We start from the raw sequence: 18,248 nt of genomic DNA on the forward strand, positions 1-18,248 counted from the left end.
TGATTCCTTATGGATATTACTTTCACAAGATGGTTACTAAAGCACAGTAATTCGCGCAGTCATTTCAGAGCACTTTTTTAACCCACGAAACCGCCTGACTTCCAGGTTATATTCTCTGTCGGATTGGGTGCTTCCAAATGGTTCAAGTTACTAGAGAAGTTGGAGTGCCTTATGACGCGTTACGCCACCACACAGTACTTGCAATTCTTCATGAAACAGTATTGCCCTATATGTAGCCTACAAGTCAGTGAATTACCAACTCACATAGCGTTCTTGGCTGAAAGTTCGGTTTTCGTCGTTAGGCAGAAAGCAATACAAAAACCAAGCTCTGTGAAACACGTTGTCATAAACAAACTTGGCACTTTCGGAATGATAAGTTATAGTTCGAACCGGCCCGGCCAGTCTTACAGATATGCCTTTTTCTGCGTCTGTATAGTAGGCAACAAACACCCCCGGCCATAAATCGTTGATAATTTTTTTCCAATCTGAGTAAGCAGTTCCAAAATTCTTCTAGGTCAAAAATTATTTGAGACCTTGTAGAGGTTCAAATAAGTCACACAGCATATTAGTTTAACATGATATTTGCAAGTTGTTCCGTTACCTTGTAGCTTTAAATCCTAAAGTAAATTCTTGTCTCACTATTTTGCAAAATTTTGTCAACCATGGCTTATGTAACAAGAATCTGATGCGAAACGAGCTCTGCACTTAAAAGAGTCTGCAAGGAAACAAAAGGGGATGATAGGCCAATTTGTTGACTATTTAATACCGACAAAAACAAACATTGCTGTCGAGAGGTCTGGTTCCGGGGTGCGGTCATTGCAGGTGCAACCGAACTTGCATGTCTCGATCTGACGCAAGAGTCGCTGAAGTTCATCCGCTCTTAAAACAGTAAAAATACTAGGTTATATTCCTAGTGCTATAGTTATTTGTTATAGGTTATCATTATTGGTTAAAGAGAGGTCAAAGACCCATCGGCTATTTAAGTGACTTTCTATCACTTCACAGGAAACCTTAGCCGGCCGTGCAAACACTCTATATTACTTTTTAAATCAAAATTATAAATTGGAGGAAATCCAAGAAGGGTGAACATAAATTATCTAATTATGCTGATTCATATTTTTTTCGTGTTTGTCTAAACATAAATATGTATAAGCATCTTCCACAATTGGCTGTTTCGATTCGAAGTATTGCAGCGTACCAATAGGATTCCCTCGGCTTGCTGCTGTGCTAAAGCTAAAGTCTGCTTGCGTGTTCTGTGACTGAGCGAGTAACTTCTACCGCGTGCCAGTTGTTAGTTAAAAGTGACCGAGACTATAGTTCTATATATATGGTATATATATTGTGAGGCAAAGTTAATGACAGAGAATAATGAAAGCGAATTATGACAACGAATCCTAACAACGAATTGAGAGAGAGAAAAGTGCGAACGGGTATTAAACAAGTTACAATGAAGAAAATGGTCTGTCGTCGAGCCGGATGCCAGAAGGCTGTGCGGTTTCTACCGGAAAGCCTAACACCGTCTGCAGCCTTCGGTCCGTCTGTGTTCCAAATGTGTGAAGACTTAGGTAGGGAAACACGAGTGTTGCTACAGTATCCAAAGCAATCCGGCAAATAAATAGTTCACACAATTTTAAATCATTTCACATGGAACGGCTTTTTTGCCTTTGTGCCGAAATTTATTAAGAGCGACTGAACTGCTTTTTTGGAAAAAAAATCCTTGGGAATAAACAGTCATTCGAAGGAAGGGTGCTTTCATAAGCAATTCATTTTTTTAAGCAAACTGTAACCAGTTTGATAACAGGAATAGAAAAATCACAGCAGCTGATGATATTTTCATTTTGTTACATATGTTGCTACTTTCATGTTGGTATGTATTGTATATATTCTTCAAAGTGTGTCAATATATTAAAAATACACTTATAAAACTCTGACTGACTTGATCTGAGGTATTTATACCTTGCAAAGTAACCTCACCGTTTACAACAACAATTACAACATAGTGATGGATACATTTTATATTGGCGCCGAAAACACATGAAAGCATTGACACTTGGCGAAGTTTTTGACGCACTACTTCATCGAAAGTTGAACCCATGGAGGGATGATTACGGACAAAAAACACAACGTGGAACTATTGCACGATCTACTCATCGTGTTGCGCCAGTCAAAAACTTTATTTGGTAACTTTCGAAGCAGCATCGCGTATGCCTAAAATGCGACCTTCAGATCAGTGGGTCTCTCTTAGTGATTATTTGTGAGTTTCAATATCGAAAAATTCATTAAAACGCAAACGGCCGTAGAATATTCAACTATGTACGGAAGTGAACACGGGAAAGTTACGCAAGTGCTATTGGTTGAATTTGGAAACAAAACAACTGTCAGTTGGTCCGGAGCTGGTAGTCTGCATGAAAACAAAATACATTGTCATTAAGTAGCCAAAGCAGATAAAGTTATTTTGCGAATTTAATCAACAAATACCCACCGCCATTTTGAGTGATGTAGCGAACCCAGGGCAAGGCTTGGTAGCCGCTTTTTTCAATGATTTTCAAATAACGTACCTGAAAACATTGAAAATTTTTGAGATGAAACAAATTGCTTTCAGGTCTATGTCGCAGAGGGTGGTTATGAAAATAAAGAAACTTTTTGACATGATACGATTTGTGGAGCAGGAACGCACCTGAATACCAGATGTTGTGAAGTAAGGAATTTCGAACTTGACACTGATGGGAGGTCTGCCTTCAATTTCCTCACTTTCGACACTCGGCAACCCGAAGTGGGCTCTCATCAAATATTCCTTACCTCCCTAAAGAAAAGTTTTTTTTTGCAAATTACTTCAATTTCTCACCAGGACAAAAAATATTGTGGTAAAAGGAAGAAGTCAATTCAAATTGATTCGTTGCCTATGGAATTCAATCTTGAAGCAGCCACAAACCTGTTTGCATTTTAATTAGTGTCCAAACCGCTGTTAAATGAAACAAATCATAACAGATGTAAAACCGTTTACATGTGGCCCAAGTCGAGCAAATTATTGCAAACGTTAATTGTAAACCTTGCAGACATTAGGTGGTTTTATAAGTCACGTTTCAGCGGTTGCTAGGTACCACTTACAGGAAAGGACTTGATCGTCCACACAATGTTAGTGGACTCAGGCATCCACTTCACACTTCCCACCGACGTTTTGAACTTGGGAGAATCAGCGTCGTTTGGCACCGGAATATGGATCTCCACATTGTTGGCCGTTGACCTTCGCTTGAACTGACTCTTGGCCTGTGAAAAATTTCAACCGGATTTCACCTCGCTGCGTACCGAGAACAACTTTACGCGTAAAGTTACGAGGAGGAACATGTCAAACGGGTTTCGTTGCCAGCACAATATATTACCTTAACCATAATCTCAACTCTGCTGTGTGAGTGGCGCTCTATAACCGACTCGATCCAAATCAGCGGCTTCACCTGTGTATAAAGGTACGTGGGAGGTCAGTTTCAACAAGCGAGCACTTGAAAACCATGTGCGTACGTGTGTATTGAGGCGATATGACATGAGTTCAAACTCGCCGTCGGGTGGGATGAACGAGATGGTGCGGTCGTTTTCAAAACGCGAGAGACGAACGCACTGGTGGAACTTGATGTCCTCCATCTCAACCGCCTTACTCTTTCCCCCTGGAAAAACAAATGGGTTAGGTGTCAGAACACCCCCCCTCAGCACTTTGGCACATTGTTTTGTGTGGTGTGAAAGTACGATTAATTTCCCGTTACGCAGGAACGAACACTACGGTCAAGAGTTCGTCTCCGCTGTTTCTTTGTTTCTCGGTCGCGCGCTGTATTCACGCGGCGATGACCGCTTATGAAACAATCGTTTGTTGTGCCGTTGGTCAATAACCCGAAAACAATACCGGTTTCGAAAGCGCGGCCTTATAAGTTTATTCATTTCTGCTACAATTTCTACACAGAAGCCGCTTGCGCCGTAGTTTCATTACAACGACTTGGAAAGAAAGGTTTAAATATATGTGTTATCTAAAAGGAATTAAATGTGGGCTTACGTTATCAAGAAAACATTCAAATAAAAACTATGTTGCATGCGGTAGCCTTATATTCCTCTTTGCACTTTTGCGAGCGCTAACAGTTGTTTTCAACATGCGTAATATTGGCAACGTGTTCAACAACTAAACTGATTTCCACCGAGATTTTGACAAAAAATTACAGCATGATTAATGTCCGAAAAAAATTTAACCGCATCTAACGGCTTCATTAATTAGGTACCGAAAGCGAACACCCCCCTCATATTTTTTCTAGATCCGCCACTGTTAACATTCATAGAGGGGCGGCGTTAGGTTTGCATAGTACAAAGGTTGTGTAACTATGTGATTGTTCCAAGATTTGGCACGGCTTGCGTGCGTCACCATGCGGGCATTGGCGCACGGTAAAAGCGCATATCAAAAAATAACTTAAAATTAGAGTACAAGTAAATAATAGCATCTTACTTCCGGTGTTCTGAAACAAAACTTTGTCGTTGAGTCCTAATCTCAACTCGGGCATTCCGGACAGAAACACTCTCATTTTCACGCTGCCGACAATTTCAGATCGCAGAACGTTACCAGTTGTGCTGACCAGGAGGTTCACAGACTCAATAACGTCCAGGAAAACCTGAAGACAGAAAACATCAATGACGTGAATTTTACACTTCTACGTGTTGCAAGTCATATTCACCTCGTTTTTGCGATATTTCAAACCTTCTGATCGCCACGAGACAGCGTTAGTGACGGTAGATGGAGGACGGACTTGTACTTCAAGCTTGTGACTTTCCTGGGTTATATACCTGTATTCAAAAATGTCATGTACATAGTTGCATAACAATGTTTGGTGAGGATATTATAGCATTGCGTTCACATACTCTTGAAGAATCTTTGGGTCACTGAACTGAGGATAACCAAAGTCCATAACTTCATCGAACAGTTCGTAAACAATTACGAAATTGTCCTTAATACTCTCCTCTTCAAGTTCTTTAAAGTAGTGAGAAAAAATCTGCAAGGAAATGTTGTGTTTGTATAATCCTGACCACCAGAGAATTTTCAAATCCATGTTTCTTGGGATGTGAACCACATGGGTTAAGCAAAACTTGATCGGGGCCCACAGGATTAAGATAATAAAACAATTTCATGGCCTACCTTCACATCACTATTGTAGCATAACATTTCAAAGTGACTGGAAGTATAAGTGAAATTTATGACAACAAAAGAAAGTATTTCATTCTGAAAGGATCTGAGATATTGTTAAACACAAAAGTTAGGTCAAAATTGTTTTATAACCACTGGTGCAAATTAATGCTACATATGTTAATAAACACAATATACCTGACACAGTTTGTGCATGAAGGCTGTTACCATCATCACATTCGAGTTTTTGTTGGTGGTGGCAACCATGTACAAGTTGGAAAAGCGAATAAATACAAACGTAACATCTCCATGTAGCATAACTGGGCATATTGTTCCCTCCTATTTAAAACAAGAATTAGAGCCTGCATGTGTTTTTAAGTACACCAGTTTTTGCACCAAAATTCAAGTTATGTCAACCTACCTCCTCTTGTTCCATGAGAAGTTTGGGAAATTGATCAATTGTGTTCATGGGAATATCACCTCTGTAGTTTCTTGATATAAGGACCTGAAATTAAAGTAATTTATGCATATGGCTAGTTGAAAAATTAGGTTTTACAAACAAAGCTTTGTTACCTTGCCTTTCAAATCCAAAATGTACAGAGCTGAAGCAACCATGATTTTTGCACCACTTAAATTTCAAGATTACTTAATATACCTTAAAAAATCAAAAAAAAAATTTTTAAACAACAAGAAAAAGACATTAACCAAAGTTTGCTGCAAAGCCTTATTAACCACTGTCTAGCAAAAAGAGCAAAAAACACATTATTACCCCTCAAATGTTGATGGCGGCAACAATACATAAAAAAATTGAAAAACACTTGGTATAAAAACAAAACGTAATTTTCAACTATTGCGAAGCAATTGCACTCTTTCGTCAAAGTCAGATGCTCATGTTTGTGTCATATTTAATTCTAATTCCTGTCTCCATTGAGCCAGTCGGTTGGCAATTTGGCATAAAAGTGTAAAAGAACTGGAGTTTGTTGCAGTATTTCGATTGGGTTGTAGTTTAGGGACACAAGCTTGGTCTCTGAAAAACAAAGCAATTACATAACAATAGCAACACATTTAACAAAACAATTTAATACCTTTGTTTGGTGAAATTGGTTGTGGCATGTTTTGTATTTTTGCTGAGAAAAGATTTTGCTTCTGTCATTGCATGCTGAAGCTGTTGAGACTTGTGATGGGATGTTTCAATTGTTGCTTGTTCCTCAGAAACTGAAGAAATATATTTATTACCGCTTTCCTCTTCATCATAGTTTGTATTTTCTTCTATGCTTGAGTAAAGGTGCTCTGTTTCTTCGTTATTATTTGCTGCATTGGAGGTTTCAGCACTTGTTTCATACACATTAGGTTTTGTTGATCTTTTTTCAACATGTCCCACTATCGGAGAGACCCGTGGTCTTTTAACAGAGTCATCAGAAGCATTATTTGAAACGTTTTCTATTCTTGTTGATGACAGTACCACATCATTTGCATTTACTGAGGCTACACCATTTTGGGGACTGTTAAATGAATGTTTTGAAAACTCCTCAGTTTGGTCACTTTCTGTGAGGCTGGTACTCTTCCTTTTCCGTTTTGTAATCTTTTTTCGCAGCTCATTAAGCAACAATCCAGATTGTACATTGATTGGCCCAGTCAGTTTTTTCATTTGAAACGCAGCTGGACCCTTAGTTCCGACATCACGATACTTTATTCCAAGATACTCCTCAAGTTCTTCCCATGTTTCCAATGAACTCATGATAAACACTACAACATTCACCTCCTTACAATATCACGACCGCCTGTAATATATTTTATTCAAAGAAAACACAACACTACTGCACCAGCAGTCAAGCATAGATTTTTCAATATCCAGAACCCGGTTATTTCCACTCATCCGTTTAACTAACGTAGCACAGACATAGAAGCAATACTGAAAACTGACGCAGCGTACAGAGGCATAATAAATTGCAGATACCTTTGTTCTACCGGTAAAAAAACAAAAAAGTAAATCAAACTTTGTTTAATTAAAGTAGAAATCCAACGAGTTCTCTTTTCTTCCACTACAAGATTTCAAAGTTCGGTACAGGGCGTAAGTTCCGCATTCACCAAAAACAGTTTCATCCGGCGAGCCTACAAATCGCCAACCAGATGTAGCGACTACGAATAATTACGACACCATCCGCAATAAAATCTTGTCTGGTTCAGTTTGTACAACTAATGGTAAAACTACGTAGCTTTTCAAACTTGTTTCCGAATGAGAAGCTTACACGTAAATATAACTTCAATTCGACGCCGCCACCACTGACGCTCACTTTGGAGAATACTGTTCCAGAATATCACACTTATATTAACCCATCAACCAACCTACAACTAAGTTATATTACGCTCTTCTCAACATAAAAATTGGGTTATCAATGCAACACATATCATGCTTTGCACAATAGCATTCCAATCTGATATCACTGCATTAAAGATTGGGGCAAGCTCGCTCGATTGATCAATGTTAAGTTTGAACACGCGTATAACTTCAGAAGCAAACGAAAATGCTGAAGACAGGGATTCAGACACTGCCCACTTCCATCAGGTCACGTGACGTAATTTGATCAACCCACAGATCTCTCCCAGCCGCCGCGGACGAATCGCGATGAGTCAAAGTCTCTTTTCTACGTTTAACCTTTAAGACAGAAAACGTATTTAGGTATTTCCCAGCGTCTAACACATTGGTGCACAACTTTAAATGAGAATGCGGTTCAAAATATTTTATACTGTCCAATTCGCGTTTCCTAACCTCATATTATTAAAAAACTTGACATGCAAAAACACCCGTTTTCAACGTTAAGAATAGTTTGCAAAATAATGATTAGGTACAACAAAAAGGATACGAAACCACATAATATTTGCATTGAACATAGCGTAATTTGCTATTTCCCAATTAATCGCGTGCCCTGTGTTGTGCACCCCTGATCCAACACAAACTACCTTTTCAATAGCCTCAGGTAGCGTCGATTTGACTTTTGTGACTTCATTGAGCAGATTATTAACATTTGCGCTGACGTCGGAAGTGGTGCAAAGTATTTCGTCATCAGGAGAAGCTACCACGGAATGACAATCATCGACCGCATTTGCCCTTTACAGCACCAAGAAAATAGTCAAATTGCGTTAAATTTTGGAACGGAATAGAAGTTGTCTTTATATCATAAACTTTCTGTTACAAGAAGTAAAGGAGGCATATTTTGTACTTCGCTTACATAGCTTTAATGCCTGGATATAAAGCTCCCGTTTCCCTTCTGTTGATATTTTGCCGTTGTGCGCACATTATTTCGTTGGCGGCGTCTAACACTGATTGAAATGTCCACACGATCGCGTCTTGAGCCGAAGATCCAACTAACGCAAAACGGATTTAATATCAAAAAGGGTTTTTCTACTTATTGTTAATAAAAAAACACAACACAGTTGGAGTAAAAAAGTAAGAATTAGGTTTCATTTGCGGTTATCCATACCTAGACTTTGATAAAGAGTGGTCATTGCTTCATCTCTTGTGTCGATCACTGCCTTCGGTTCCTTGTTTGCAACATCGAGTGATTTATGACATGTAAGTGTATTATACTGGCTAACAGCCTCTTCTCTTAGGTTGGCAAAGACTTCAATCAGAGCTTTTGCAAGTCCAGCAGCATGGCTCGCCCACCTGGTTTCTACATTCAACATCATCCACACCATGCTCAACCGAGCGCACTGGGCAAGTAAAAATGATATCACCTGTCAGGAAAAAAAGTCTTTTTATAAAGTCAAACGCTTTCCACTACCAAGTGAACCTGTTTCTGCTTGGAGGAAATATATTTCTGCTTGCAAAGCTTTTTGTGATAGTCACCAGTCAGTAAGTTGGATTTGTGAAGAGGAAGACCTTTGGCTACAAGCTGAGGCAAGATTTTTTGACGTAGCAAATCAACCTGCCTTCTCACCTTTTTAATGCCGTCCATAATGCTTCTGTACGAGTTTATGAATTCATGGAAGTTACTGATTTAAAAAAAATTGGGTAGGATTTAAACAATTGAGAAAACTCACATTAGATTGAGGTGTGACTTGTTGCAACCCGCAAGCTCATAAAAAGTAAGTCTGTTTTCCAGAACTTTTTCAATCGCTACAACACTCGCTAAGCTTGATCTTGCTGCAATCCCAGAATGCTTCTGATTTGAATACCTAAAAGTTTTGAAAACATAAGTTTCAATGTTACTATGACCGCAAAACTATGTATGCAACTTTTTTCTTACCCATGAATTGCCAACTTCATGTAGGTCGATATTTCCTCTTGACAATGTTCTGATTGATCTTGAAGCAATTGGTCATTAGTAATGCTTAAGATTTCAAATGACTGGCTACTTTCCTCATCGATATGTGTGGATGTCTGCATTTTATTGGAAAAATTTCAATATCAAACCAGAAATTGGGGTTATATATTCCAACTTAAAAACATACTGTCACATTTTATTTCACATCACATTATTTATGTTACATAACAAGTTTCAATCCTAATGATATGTAGATATATATTTCATCATAAATGGAGGCATGAACACACTTTAAAAAAATGCATCAATGTGTTAAACAATCCATTTCTTTAAACATTATCAGAATCACAAATTTGTTACAAATAACAAATTTTAATTTGTTACAAATAGCAAATGAGTTTTTACCTTTTATGAATTAATAAAATAAATCTAGTGTACCTCCTTGAAGTTAGATTTTGCAAACTTGGTCAAGTGAGATGTAAAATCTGTCTCAAGCACCAAAAAATCTTCTAAGTTTACCTGAAGAATGCTTTGCTTTTTTGTATCAGACTCCTAAAAACATTTGTCATTCATTACTGTTAGACTGCTTATATACCTTTGGCCTAAAGTTATGGTAGAAATTGCTTACTGTTTGCATATTGGTTAACTGAGCAAAACTTTCTACAGTGGCATCAGTGGTAGATTCCACCTGAACGAATGACACAATTTACAATAGTAGACAAAAAAAATCGACATAATTAAGTTTACAATATACCTGCTTCAAATTACCATGATTTAATAAAGAGGCCTGTCTTAACTGTGCTTGCTTCATTTTTAAAATTTCCTTAAGGCCCTCCTCTTTATTATGCAATTCAGTTTTAATTTCTTGCATTCTTTGCAATCTTTTTGTTAGTTGATCTTTGTAAGCAGTGGTATGTTGTAATGCATCCAGTAGCATTTCATGATCAAGTGCCATTTCTGAAGACATGTAAATTACAGAATTCAACAATTCAAAAGTCATGACATAAAAACAATGACTCTACCTGACTTCATACCAGACAATGAATCAATGTGTTTGTTGAGCACTTGTTTGTCATTCAACTTGCTTTGTGAATTAATGGCATTAAACCTCAAGGTTTCTGATTCAGCTGCAACCGACTTACTAGAAATTACAGCTGAAATTTCTCCAAAGAAAGTCTGATGTATTGGATCCTGAAAAGGCAATCAGTAAAAATCGTTAGTCTATAATCAATCAAAATCTTGCTAAAAAGCCAATTGACTTTTGGTCTTACAACGAAATTCCCTTTAAAACACATGTCTTTTGCTTCCTAAAATGTTAAATCTGATGCACATATGCCAGATTAATAAGTTTGTAATTTATGCGGAGGTTTTTTTCAGCGAATCAATAATGCGCCAACTAGCCAATTTTAAATATATATTCATATATTGAAAGACATTATAGAAATGTCTAAAATGACTACAGGAATCAGCCTTTGCAGGTCGGTGTTACATGACAGATAGCTAATCTGTGTTGAACGATGGATAAATTTGATAAGAACAGAAACTGATGATTTCCACATGGCGCATACACTTTTACAATATTACTACACACAGTAATATTTCCATGGAATTTAATTCCTTTTGATCATTGATCATGTACAATAGCTTCTATGATACAAAGATACATATTTCAGCAAACTACACCGCTACAGATCCAATACATAAAATAAACATATAATTACCTTCAATAGTCTTTCTATGTCGCGTTTAACTTTGGAACAGCTTTGGAATCCACTTGCTTTTAAACTTGCCAAAAACTGTTGAGCATTGATATTTTTGGACGACATATTAAAAGATTTTTTAAGACACTCTATTGTTGCAGCTCAGTTAATACGTCAAAGGTTACAGTAGTAACCTCGGTCCTCGAGACAATATTTTTTAAAACACCCGCGACTTTCCGACTTCTTGGTGGTAAGATTTTTGTGTAGACTGCTTGTTCTTCCAAAGCATTCAAGCAAACAACTTCAGACATTTTTTTATTTTTTTGCTATGCTGAGGGTTTTGTCATACATTTTGCAACTAACAATCGCTAAAAAAAAATAAATCGTAAACAAACCAATGAAATATTTTCTCTGCAGTCAAGCACGCGTGGCACAACTTTGATCACGATTTCCCATGCTCATTGCCGTTGGTGCATCATGTATTGAGGAAAATTTTTGTAGTTGTTCCGCCGTGAGATAAAAAAAATATATTTTTAAATGGGTCATGTGTCTACTAACCCAATTCTTTTCTGGATATTGCCCGCTATCCGGCCTGTTGTTCTACACGTGTTTTTAATTCTACATTACACATCAAAATAGGAATAGCTTCAAAGCCGCTCCTTGTACACAAGATAATTATTTTATTCTTGCAACAAGTACAGCCCAACACCACCACTCGTTTGATACAGCACATGATGAAATGCTCTCGAAACCTCATCTTGAAGATGCGATTTTTTTTTTGAAGATGTGACTTACTTACATTGAGGCATCGTGTGTAACTTAAACAAAAAGTTTAATATCAAAACTTTTAAATACAACTTGATCATTTGCGGTTTATACGCAATAAAACATCATTTCGTGGTTACAAATCGATTTTATTCGTAATCGAATATTACCGTGCTTCGAAGCACTGATCAGTGCCACTTATTATTTGACATGATATAAAATGTTACTAGCTGGCTGTGGAATTTAGAAGTAGTCCGACTGTACAGGATTTTGGGTACTTGACGGATTTCCTTTGTGCCTAAAGGATTTTATTTTGTTTTTGTCTGATAAACAAATCTTGAAACTGGGCAGGTCACTTCTCAAGAGCACGGTCATCCACTTCAACCGTTGTTGAAAACACTTTCAGTTGTACCAAGTCCATTAGTTTTACGGATTTTAGCCAGACAACATTTCTCGAGGGGTTGTGATCGTCACTTGACAAGGTTTTCAGCTGGACGTGGTCTTGCGACAACAAAATTGCGATGATCGTTGCCAGTTTGACAAACTGATCAAGTTTTGTTGTTTTTCTTGCAGGAAACGATAAAAGTATGTCTTTGAAAAGTGCGTACAATATGTTTCTGCAAAGAAAGGTGCCTTTTGTGCCTCCTACCAACACAGTAGAAGCGGATCACGTGATTCGAAGAGCCGTTGCAATGCAACGAATGTGTTATAGGGAAGTTCCAAACTCTTGGGATCTTTTGGATCAAAGATTAAAGGATAAAATTGAAGAACAGTGGAAAGAAAACTACGAAAAGCGAAATGCAGAAAGCGTGAAATTGTAAACATGGGCTGCGGTTGATGGCAATGCAATAAAATTGTTTATTTGTTTTTCAATGCGTCAGTGACAATCAACAATACGAATATCAAACTGATGATTTCTTGTGCTTTTCTTGTGAATTTGTCGTAAAGTTACAACAATATTAATATGTTTTCGCGTGAGGTTTAAACAACAGAGAAAACAATATAGCAGTGTCATTAATTTACTTCGATGAATAGAAAAGAAAGGTTTGCATTATAAATATAACCTACACCCAAACGTTGCAAACAGCCTGGAGGCAAAATTAACCAATGTAACTCGAATCATGAGAGATGGGCTTTCAAAACATGCGGTCGAAGGAACTTTGCCGAAAGTAATTTGAAATGATTCGGGTGTAGAACAGCTCAGCTCAGCGGCGCCAAAAAAAACCAAGAGAGCACAATTTTGTTTGTGACGATTTATTTTAAGGCTATACTCGTATTCAAATAGCTTTCAAATTCAAAATGACCAAGGTGTTACAAAAGTTAAGCGTTTTGGATTAGCCTAAATTTTCTAGATCAATGATGTGTTCGTTTTATATGGTGATATAATCCGGATTATTTATACCCGCCGACTTGTAAACATTTTTGGTCATTTTCACTCGACGATTTTCAAGTCAAACCGGGATCATATGAACTTTGGTTGAGACAAAAATAACACAAGGATCGATAAAGAGGAATGATCGCGCAAAACCTAGACAAATCCAGTAAATATTCTAAAGAGTTAAGAGCTTGTTACGATTTGATTTACAGGAAAAAATTAATCACAGTGCTTACGTATACTACATGAGATTTTTTAAATAAGTAAATAAATTTACTAAATTTAAGTTATCATGACTATTTGGAACATCAGACGTTGAAATCTTACCGGAACAAACAACGTTCCGGCAAAAAATCTTTCGTTGTTTCGGCTTACTTTCAGCACTACACCTCAGGATTCACTTTTGAAGTTTAAAAAAGCACTATTTGTTATTTTCTTAAGTGAATAGAAAATCCATATTAAATTTAAAAATATTTTACCACTGACTACGACTAACATTTCTATCGCTTGCTTGATTGACAGGCGGCGGATGTCACCTGGCAGGACGTAGCCATTCTGCTCGCAGCCCATTGTGTTGTGCGCGTTTGTGCAGGTTTGAGATAGTTTCAAAGCAAATTTTGTAGTATTCAGCTTTAGCTTTAAGTAATCATAATGTTGATAATTGCTGCATACGCGACGGTTACAGCGGTTTTATTCCAAGTTGTATACGATGCACAACCAACTCCATTCATTGATGAAATATTCCACGTACCTCAAGCTCAAAAGATTTGCAGCGGAAACTTTTTGGAAGTAAGAATGTTAAATGTGGCAACCAGTGTTGTTTACAAGAATAACTGACTGTTCTGCTTTGCGTACGTTACGTTAAACAAACACTTCTGGCACCTTTAGTTAGGTTTAACAGCTGACCCTCCCCTGTGTACTTCAGACATATCTTCCTGCCCATCAAGTTACATTGGTCATATCCTTTAATGCTTAAGCAGAGTCTTGAACACTGCTAAATGTGCATACAGTGATGTTTTTAAATTGCTATGCCTTCAATGTTAGTTTATGGGAGGTTCATGGTTTGTAATGAATCACAAACTGCACAAAAAGCAAAATTTTGCATTGGGTTCTGTCTGTTTTCAACAAATTATAACCAACAACATAATTTTCCAAGGTACAGGTGAACACAATTCGTGGCTGGCCTTGAATGTAGATTATTTAGATTGTTATCTATTTAAGGAACTGGACATACTAACCTGTATCTTTGTTTGGCAGTGGGATCCAAAAATAACAACACTACCTGGGATGTACATAGGATCATTTATTGTGTCGCTGATTCCATCATTATTTATAAAAACTGCATGTAGTGTATGGGGCTTGAGGTTCTTGAATGTTGCCTACAACACATTGGTTGTCGTCATTTCATTTCTTATCTTCAAGGAAATACAAATTCAAAGCGAAAAATCAAAGGTTTGAAAAGTTTAACTTTGCTTTGTTGCAAAATTTCCTCAACAAAATATGGTGCAACAGGATTTTCTTTTTATGTCGTTTTTTGTAGGAAGGTGATAAAGTGAAGAGTGAAACAAATCAAAAACTCTCTGCATTGGTCATTGGAACATTTCCCCTATTATACTTTTACTCATTTTTGTATTACACTGAGCCTGGGTCCACAGCTTTGGTGCTTGCAGGCTATTTGTGTTGCCTCAAGGGTAAGCACAAGGTAGCATGTGGAGTATCTGTCTTGTCTATACTGTTCAGACAAAGTAATGTCATTTGGACTGTGTTTATGGCTGGAACTATTATTGCCAAACATATTGATGACCTGTCAGAAATGGAAAAAATTAAAACTTCACCTGAGGTGAAGGATAAGCTTGCCAGGTAAGTGAAAATATACTATATCTGTTAATTTTTTTTACCTGACAAATGTTTCTTGTCTTTTATCACAGGTTTCTTGCCAAAGTCATGTTATTTGTGGTGAGATATCTGTTGGTGTTGGAACACTTACTTACCATTGCCACATTGGTGTGGCCATATGCAGTTGTGATTGGTGTGTTCGCCCTGTTCGTGTATCTGAACAATGGAATTGTTGTTGGTGACAGAAGTAGTCACAAGTCTGTGGTGCACTTGGCACAGCTCTTGTACTTCTGTGGTTTTACACTGTTTTTTATGTCACCAATTTTAATCACACTTGATAAAATTAAAAACTTTATATCTACAGTCAAGAAACATGGAGTGGGGTTTGCATTACTTGTTATTGTTTGCATTTATGTCATGATATACCACTCCTATGAGCACCCTTACATGCTGGCAGACAACAGGCACTATGTATTTTATTTGTGGCGTTGGTTCTTGAGAAGACCTTTTTTTAGGTATGGCCTGATTCCAATTTACATTTATTCTGCTTGGAGTATATGTGATAGCATGTCACATGAGTACACATTTCTATGGAAGGCCGTGCTTGCTTTGTGCATCACTCTAGTGGTTGTTCCGCAAAAGCTTTTAGAGTTCCGCTACTTCATCTTGCCATTTATTCTTGTTCGTTTGCACATACAGAGGCAAACCAACCTAACTTTGCTCTTTGAGATTTTATTGCATATTTCTGTAAATGCTTTTACCATCCTCGTGTTTGTGCAAAAAACCTTTACATGGTCAGATGCACCAGGTATGCAACACATCATTTGGTAATGCATTAATTATTGCACATACTGCTAACAAAGCTGATACGTACGAACAAAATAATATCAAGTTTGTGCAATTGAAGTAACGAATTTGGATGCAGTTTTGTTTTTACACATTTAACTAAACACGTTTACAAAAATTTAACTGTGTTGGTGAAAATGTCCATCAGTAAATGTGGTGCAGTTGTAGTATGTGTGATTGTTGTAATCTTCAAACTGTGCACCAAAGTCTTTCTAAATTGATTCAGGCCTTGTCAAGGCGATCATTGCGTTTTTCTGTATGTGTGCACTTATAAACAATTCCCTACCTATACACAATTGCTTTGCTTTGTTCGTGCTATTGAATCTTATAACAGCATCATGCTATTACATTGTAAATTTAACGGAAGTCACGTGACAATTAACCCTAAGTCTTTGATATACCCCGCTATTGCATATGTAATTTTATGACTGTACCTACGTCGTTCACTGACAAATCAGAAAAACGCATGCCAACGTATTAACGTTGCTCACTTTGTTTCCCTGCCCATTTGTAAACAACTCCGGCGCCATCTGTTTGCACTCCCTCATGATTTTAACCGCTTATACTGCTATATTACAACGTGCGTTTTCTATTCTGTAAAAATACATCCGAAACTATTCAACCATTGTTTTGCATGTGTGTGTGTATGAAGAATATACAAACTTGCACCGACAATGTTTCGTGGACCATTTCACAGTCGGCAGTCAAACGCTTGTTCGTCAAGAATCGGTCAGGCCCTGTCACGCTGTCACCTACATCCACAGTTGTCGGCCTCTTTTTCCCGTACGTCGCCACTAACACTGGGCGCCAGATACTTTCGTAAGTTCGCTTTTCAGTTCAGTATAGAAGTTCGGAAGCCAACTGACTTACATTCATAGTTCATAGTCAGAGAGATATGCGACGAGATTCTTAAAACACTAGAAAGTAGAATGTGCGACGCCGGCCCCACACCGTTCTATCCCACCCAGAGTTGTTGTATAAGTGGCGAATGTTTGGGAGCGACATGTCAGCAGGTATACGAGCCGAATCCACATATGCTGGGAGCAGGTGAGCCGTTTTTTCCTCGTTTGGCAAATCTGATTTCGCAATGCTCGTCCCAGCTTTGAATTTGGTCTCGTCGTATTCGTGTCTTGCAATACGGTGATCATTGCAGTAACCTGCAGCATTTAGGAGGTATTTGCCATAGCTAAGCAAAAGTGGATTTTCGTATCAATATCACATCGATTGAGTCCACTTTGTCGGTGCCGTAGTTTCCGTACGTTCGGGATATTTTTATTGGTGTAGGTATAGGGCAATCACTGTTTTGATCAGATAATTAATCCACTTTCTAAAACCGAAATGCATCGGAAGCGAAAATTCTTTTTTCATAGAATTCGCATCGAAAATGTTAAAAGGATAGAATTAGTATCAAATTCTGAAAGATATCCGTGCGTCCAAAAAGGTATTTAATAGAAACTTTCGGCATTGAATAGCAACATCTACACTTTAGGTTCGTACAGATCAAACTTCGATTGTTTTTCACCACCTTTCCTGTATGACGACCATCAAACTCAGGCGAATTACCAAGTGAGAAAACTACTTCACCTTTTAGCAAAAAGAACTACAAATAGTTGGTAATTTCTCTGCGGGTTTATTTGAAGGTGGGATCGGATAAATGTTGGCAAGAGATTGGAAATGAAGTTCAACACGGTCCAGATAGCCAGGTACCGTGTATAACATCCACATCATCCCCAGGCCCGGGTCAGTATTTTGCTTGGCTGTATATTTACATTTGATATGATATTAACTTCCTCTTACTTCAAAGGAAGTCCAACCACGGGCTGTAATGTGCCATGCATTTGCTTCATGCTAGTTCTGGACAATTGTTTATTTCTCAGAAAAAACAACAGAAACGCGAAAGAAGGAACGGACGTCGTTCACTCAATCGCAGATCCAGCAACTGGAAGCGGATTTTGAGGACAACCATTACCTCACCAGATTGCGAAGATACGAACTCGCACTAAAACTGAACCTCACGGAACGCCAGGTACTTTTTGAATTAAACTCGCAAATTTGTATAAAATCCTGCCTCATGACACAAACATCAAAAACATCTGTGTCGGTATTTCACTGTGGAAAAACAATTCTAAAGTCTGACGTAGATTTGATTCGCTCGGGGTCAACACATTTATGTGATCTCTTATACATCTCATCCGTTCTATTCAGATAAAGGTTTGGTTTCAAAACCGACGAATGAAATTAAAGCGTGAGAGAACATGACCGAGAAAGCAACACCGGCAACTCGCATGAGATTCCTCTACAAGCAA

General features: G+C 37.8%; 5 protein-coding genes across 6 annotated transcripts; 2 read left to right on the plus strand and 3 right to left on the minus strand.

Annotated features, from left to right (window-relative positions):
- Nucleotides 1-2,000: 2,000 nt before the first annotated feature.
- Nucleotides 2,001-5,902, minus strand: LOC145887768 (AP-1 complex subunit mu-1-like). Its single transcript, XM_082978984.1, has 12 exons — nt 5,726-5,902; nt 5,574-5,657; nt 5,351-5,491; nt 4,891-5,021; nt 4,707-4,815; nt 4,481-4,643; nt 3,517-3,659; nt 3,381-3,452; nt 3,109-3,267; nt 2,678-2,803; nt 2,483-2,558; nt 2,001-2,401 (listed from the first exon to the last, which is right to left on the minus strand). The coding sequence occupies exons 1-12, from the start codon at nt 5,765-5,767 to the stop codon at nt 2,379-2,381; spliced, it is 1,269 nt and encodes a 422-aa protein (XP_082835110.1). The 5' UTR covers nt 5,768-5,902; the 3' UTR covers nt 2,001-2,378.
- A 130-nt stretch (nt 5,903-6,032) lies between these two features.
- On the minus strand, nt 6,033-6,975 carry LOC145887769 (uncharacterized). The gene is made up of 2 exons (XM_082978985.1): nt 6,238-6,975; nt 6,033-6,179 (listed from the first exon to the last, which is right to left on the minus strand). Exons 1-2 carry the CDS (start codon nt 6,888-6,890, stop codon nt 6,041-6,043), a joined length of 792 nt encoding a protein of 263 aa, XP_082835111.1. The 5' UTR covers nt 6,891-6,975; the 3' UTR covers nt 6,033-6,040.
- Nucleotides 6,976-7,599: 624 nt separating this feature from the next.
- On the minus strand, nt 7,600-11,309 carry LOC145911471 (uncharacterized). Its single transcript, XM_082998813.1, has 12 exons — nt 11,142-11,309; nt 10,443-10,611; nt 10,175-10,377; nt 10,049-10,108; nt 9,859-9,972; nt 9,403-9,536; nt 9,197-9,331; nt 8,947-9,118; nt 8,635-8,890; nt 8,383-8,518; nt 8,114-8,261; nt 7,600-7,808 (listed from the first exon to the last, which is right to left on the minus strand). The coding sequence occupies exons 1-12, from the start codon at nt 11,244-11,246 to the stop codon at nt 7,695-7,697; spliced, it is 1,746 nt and encodes a 581-aa protein (XP_082854939.1). The 5' UTR covers nt 11,247-11,309; the 3' UTR covers nt 7,600-7,694.
- A 2,517-nt stretch (nt 11,310-13,826) lies between these two features.
- LOC145901670 (dol-P-Glc:Glc(2)Man(9)GlcNAc(2)-PP-Dol alpha-1,2-glucosyltransferase B-like) lies at nt 13,827-16,562 on the plus strand. Its single transcript, XM_082989431.1, has 4 exons — nt 13,827-14,049; nt 14,518-14,712; nt 14,801-15,120; nt 15,189-16,562. The coding sequence occupies exons 1-4, from the start codon at nt 13,912-13,914 to the stop codon at nt 15,925-15,927; spliced, it is 1,392 nt and encodes a 463-aa protein (XP_082845557.1). The 5' UTR covers nt 13,827-13,911; the 3' UTR covers nt 15,928-16,562.
- An 89-nt stretch (nt 16,563-16,651) lies between these two features.
- LOC145901679 (homeobox protein Hox-D4a-like) lies at nt 16,652-18,248 on the plus strand. Of its 2 annotated transcripts, none has more exons than XM_082989441.1 (6): nt 16,652-16,761; nt 16,821-16,989; nt 17,432-17,508; nt 17,583-17,682; nt 17,820-17,968; nt 18,148-18,248. In XM_082989441.1, the coding sequence occupies exons 2-6, from the start codon at nt 16,872-16,874 to the stop codon at nt 18,199-18,201; spliced, it is 498 nt and encodes a 165-aa protein (XP_082845567.1). In that variant the 5' UTR covers nt 16,652-16,761; nt 16,821-16,871; the 3' UTR covers nt 18,202-18,248. The 2 variants fall into 2 exon arrangements, with proteins under 2 accessions (XP_082845567.1, XP_082845574.1); XM_082989448.1 differs by having other exon boundaries at nt 17,583-17,676.

Source organism: Ascidia mentula, chromosome 1, assembly GCF_947561715.1.
Source record: "Ascidia mentula chromosome 1, kaAscMent1.1, whole genome shotgun sequence".
NCBI classification, from domain to species: domain Eukaryota; kingdom Metazoa; phylum Chordata; class Ascidiacea; order Phlebobranchia; family Ascidiidae; genus Ascidia; species Ascidia mentula.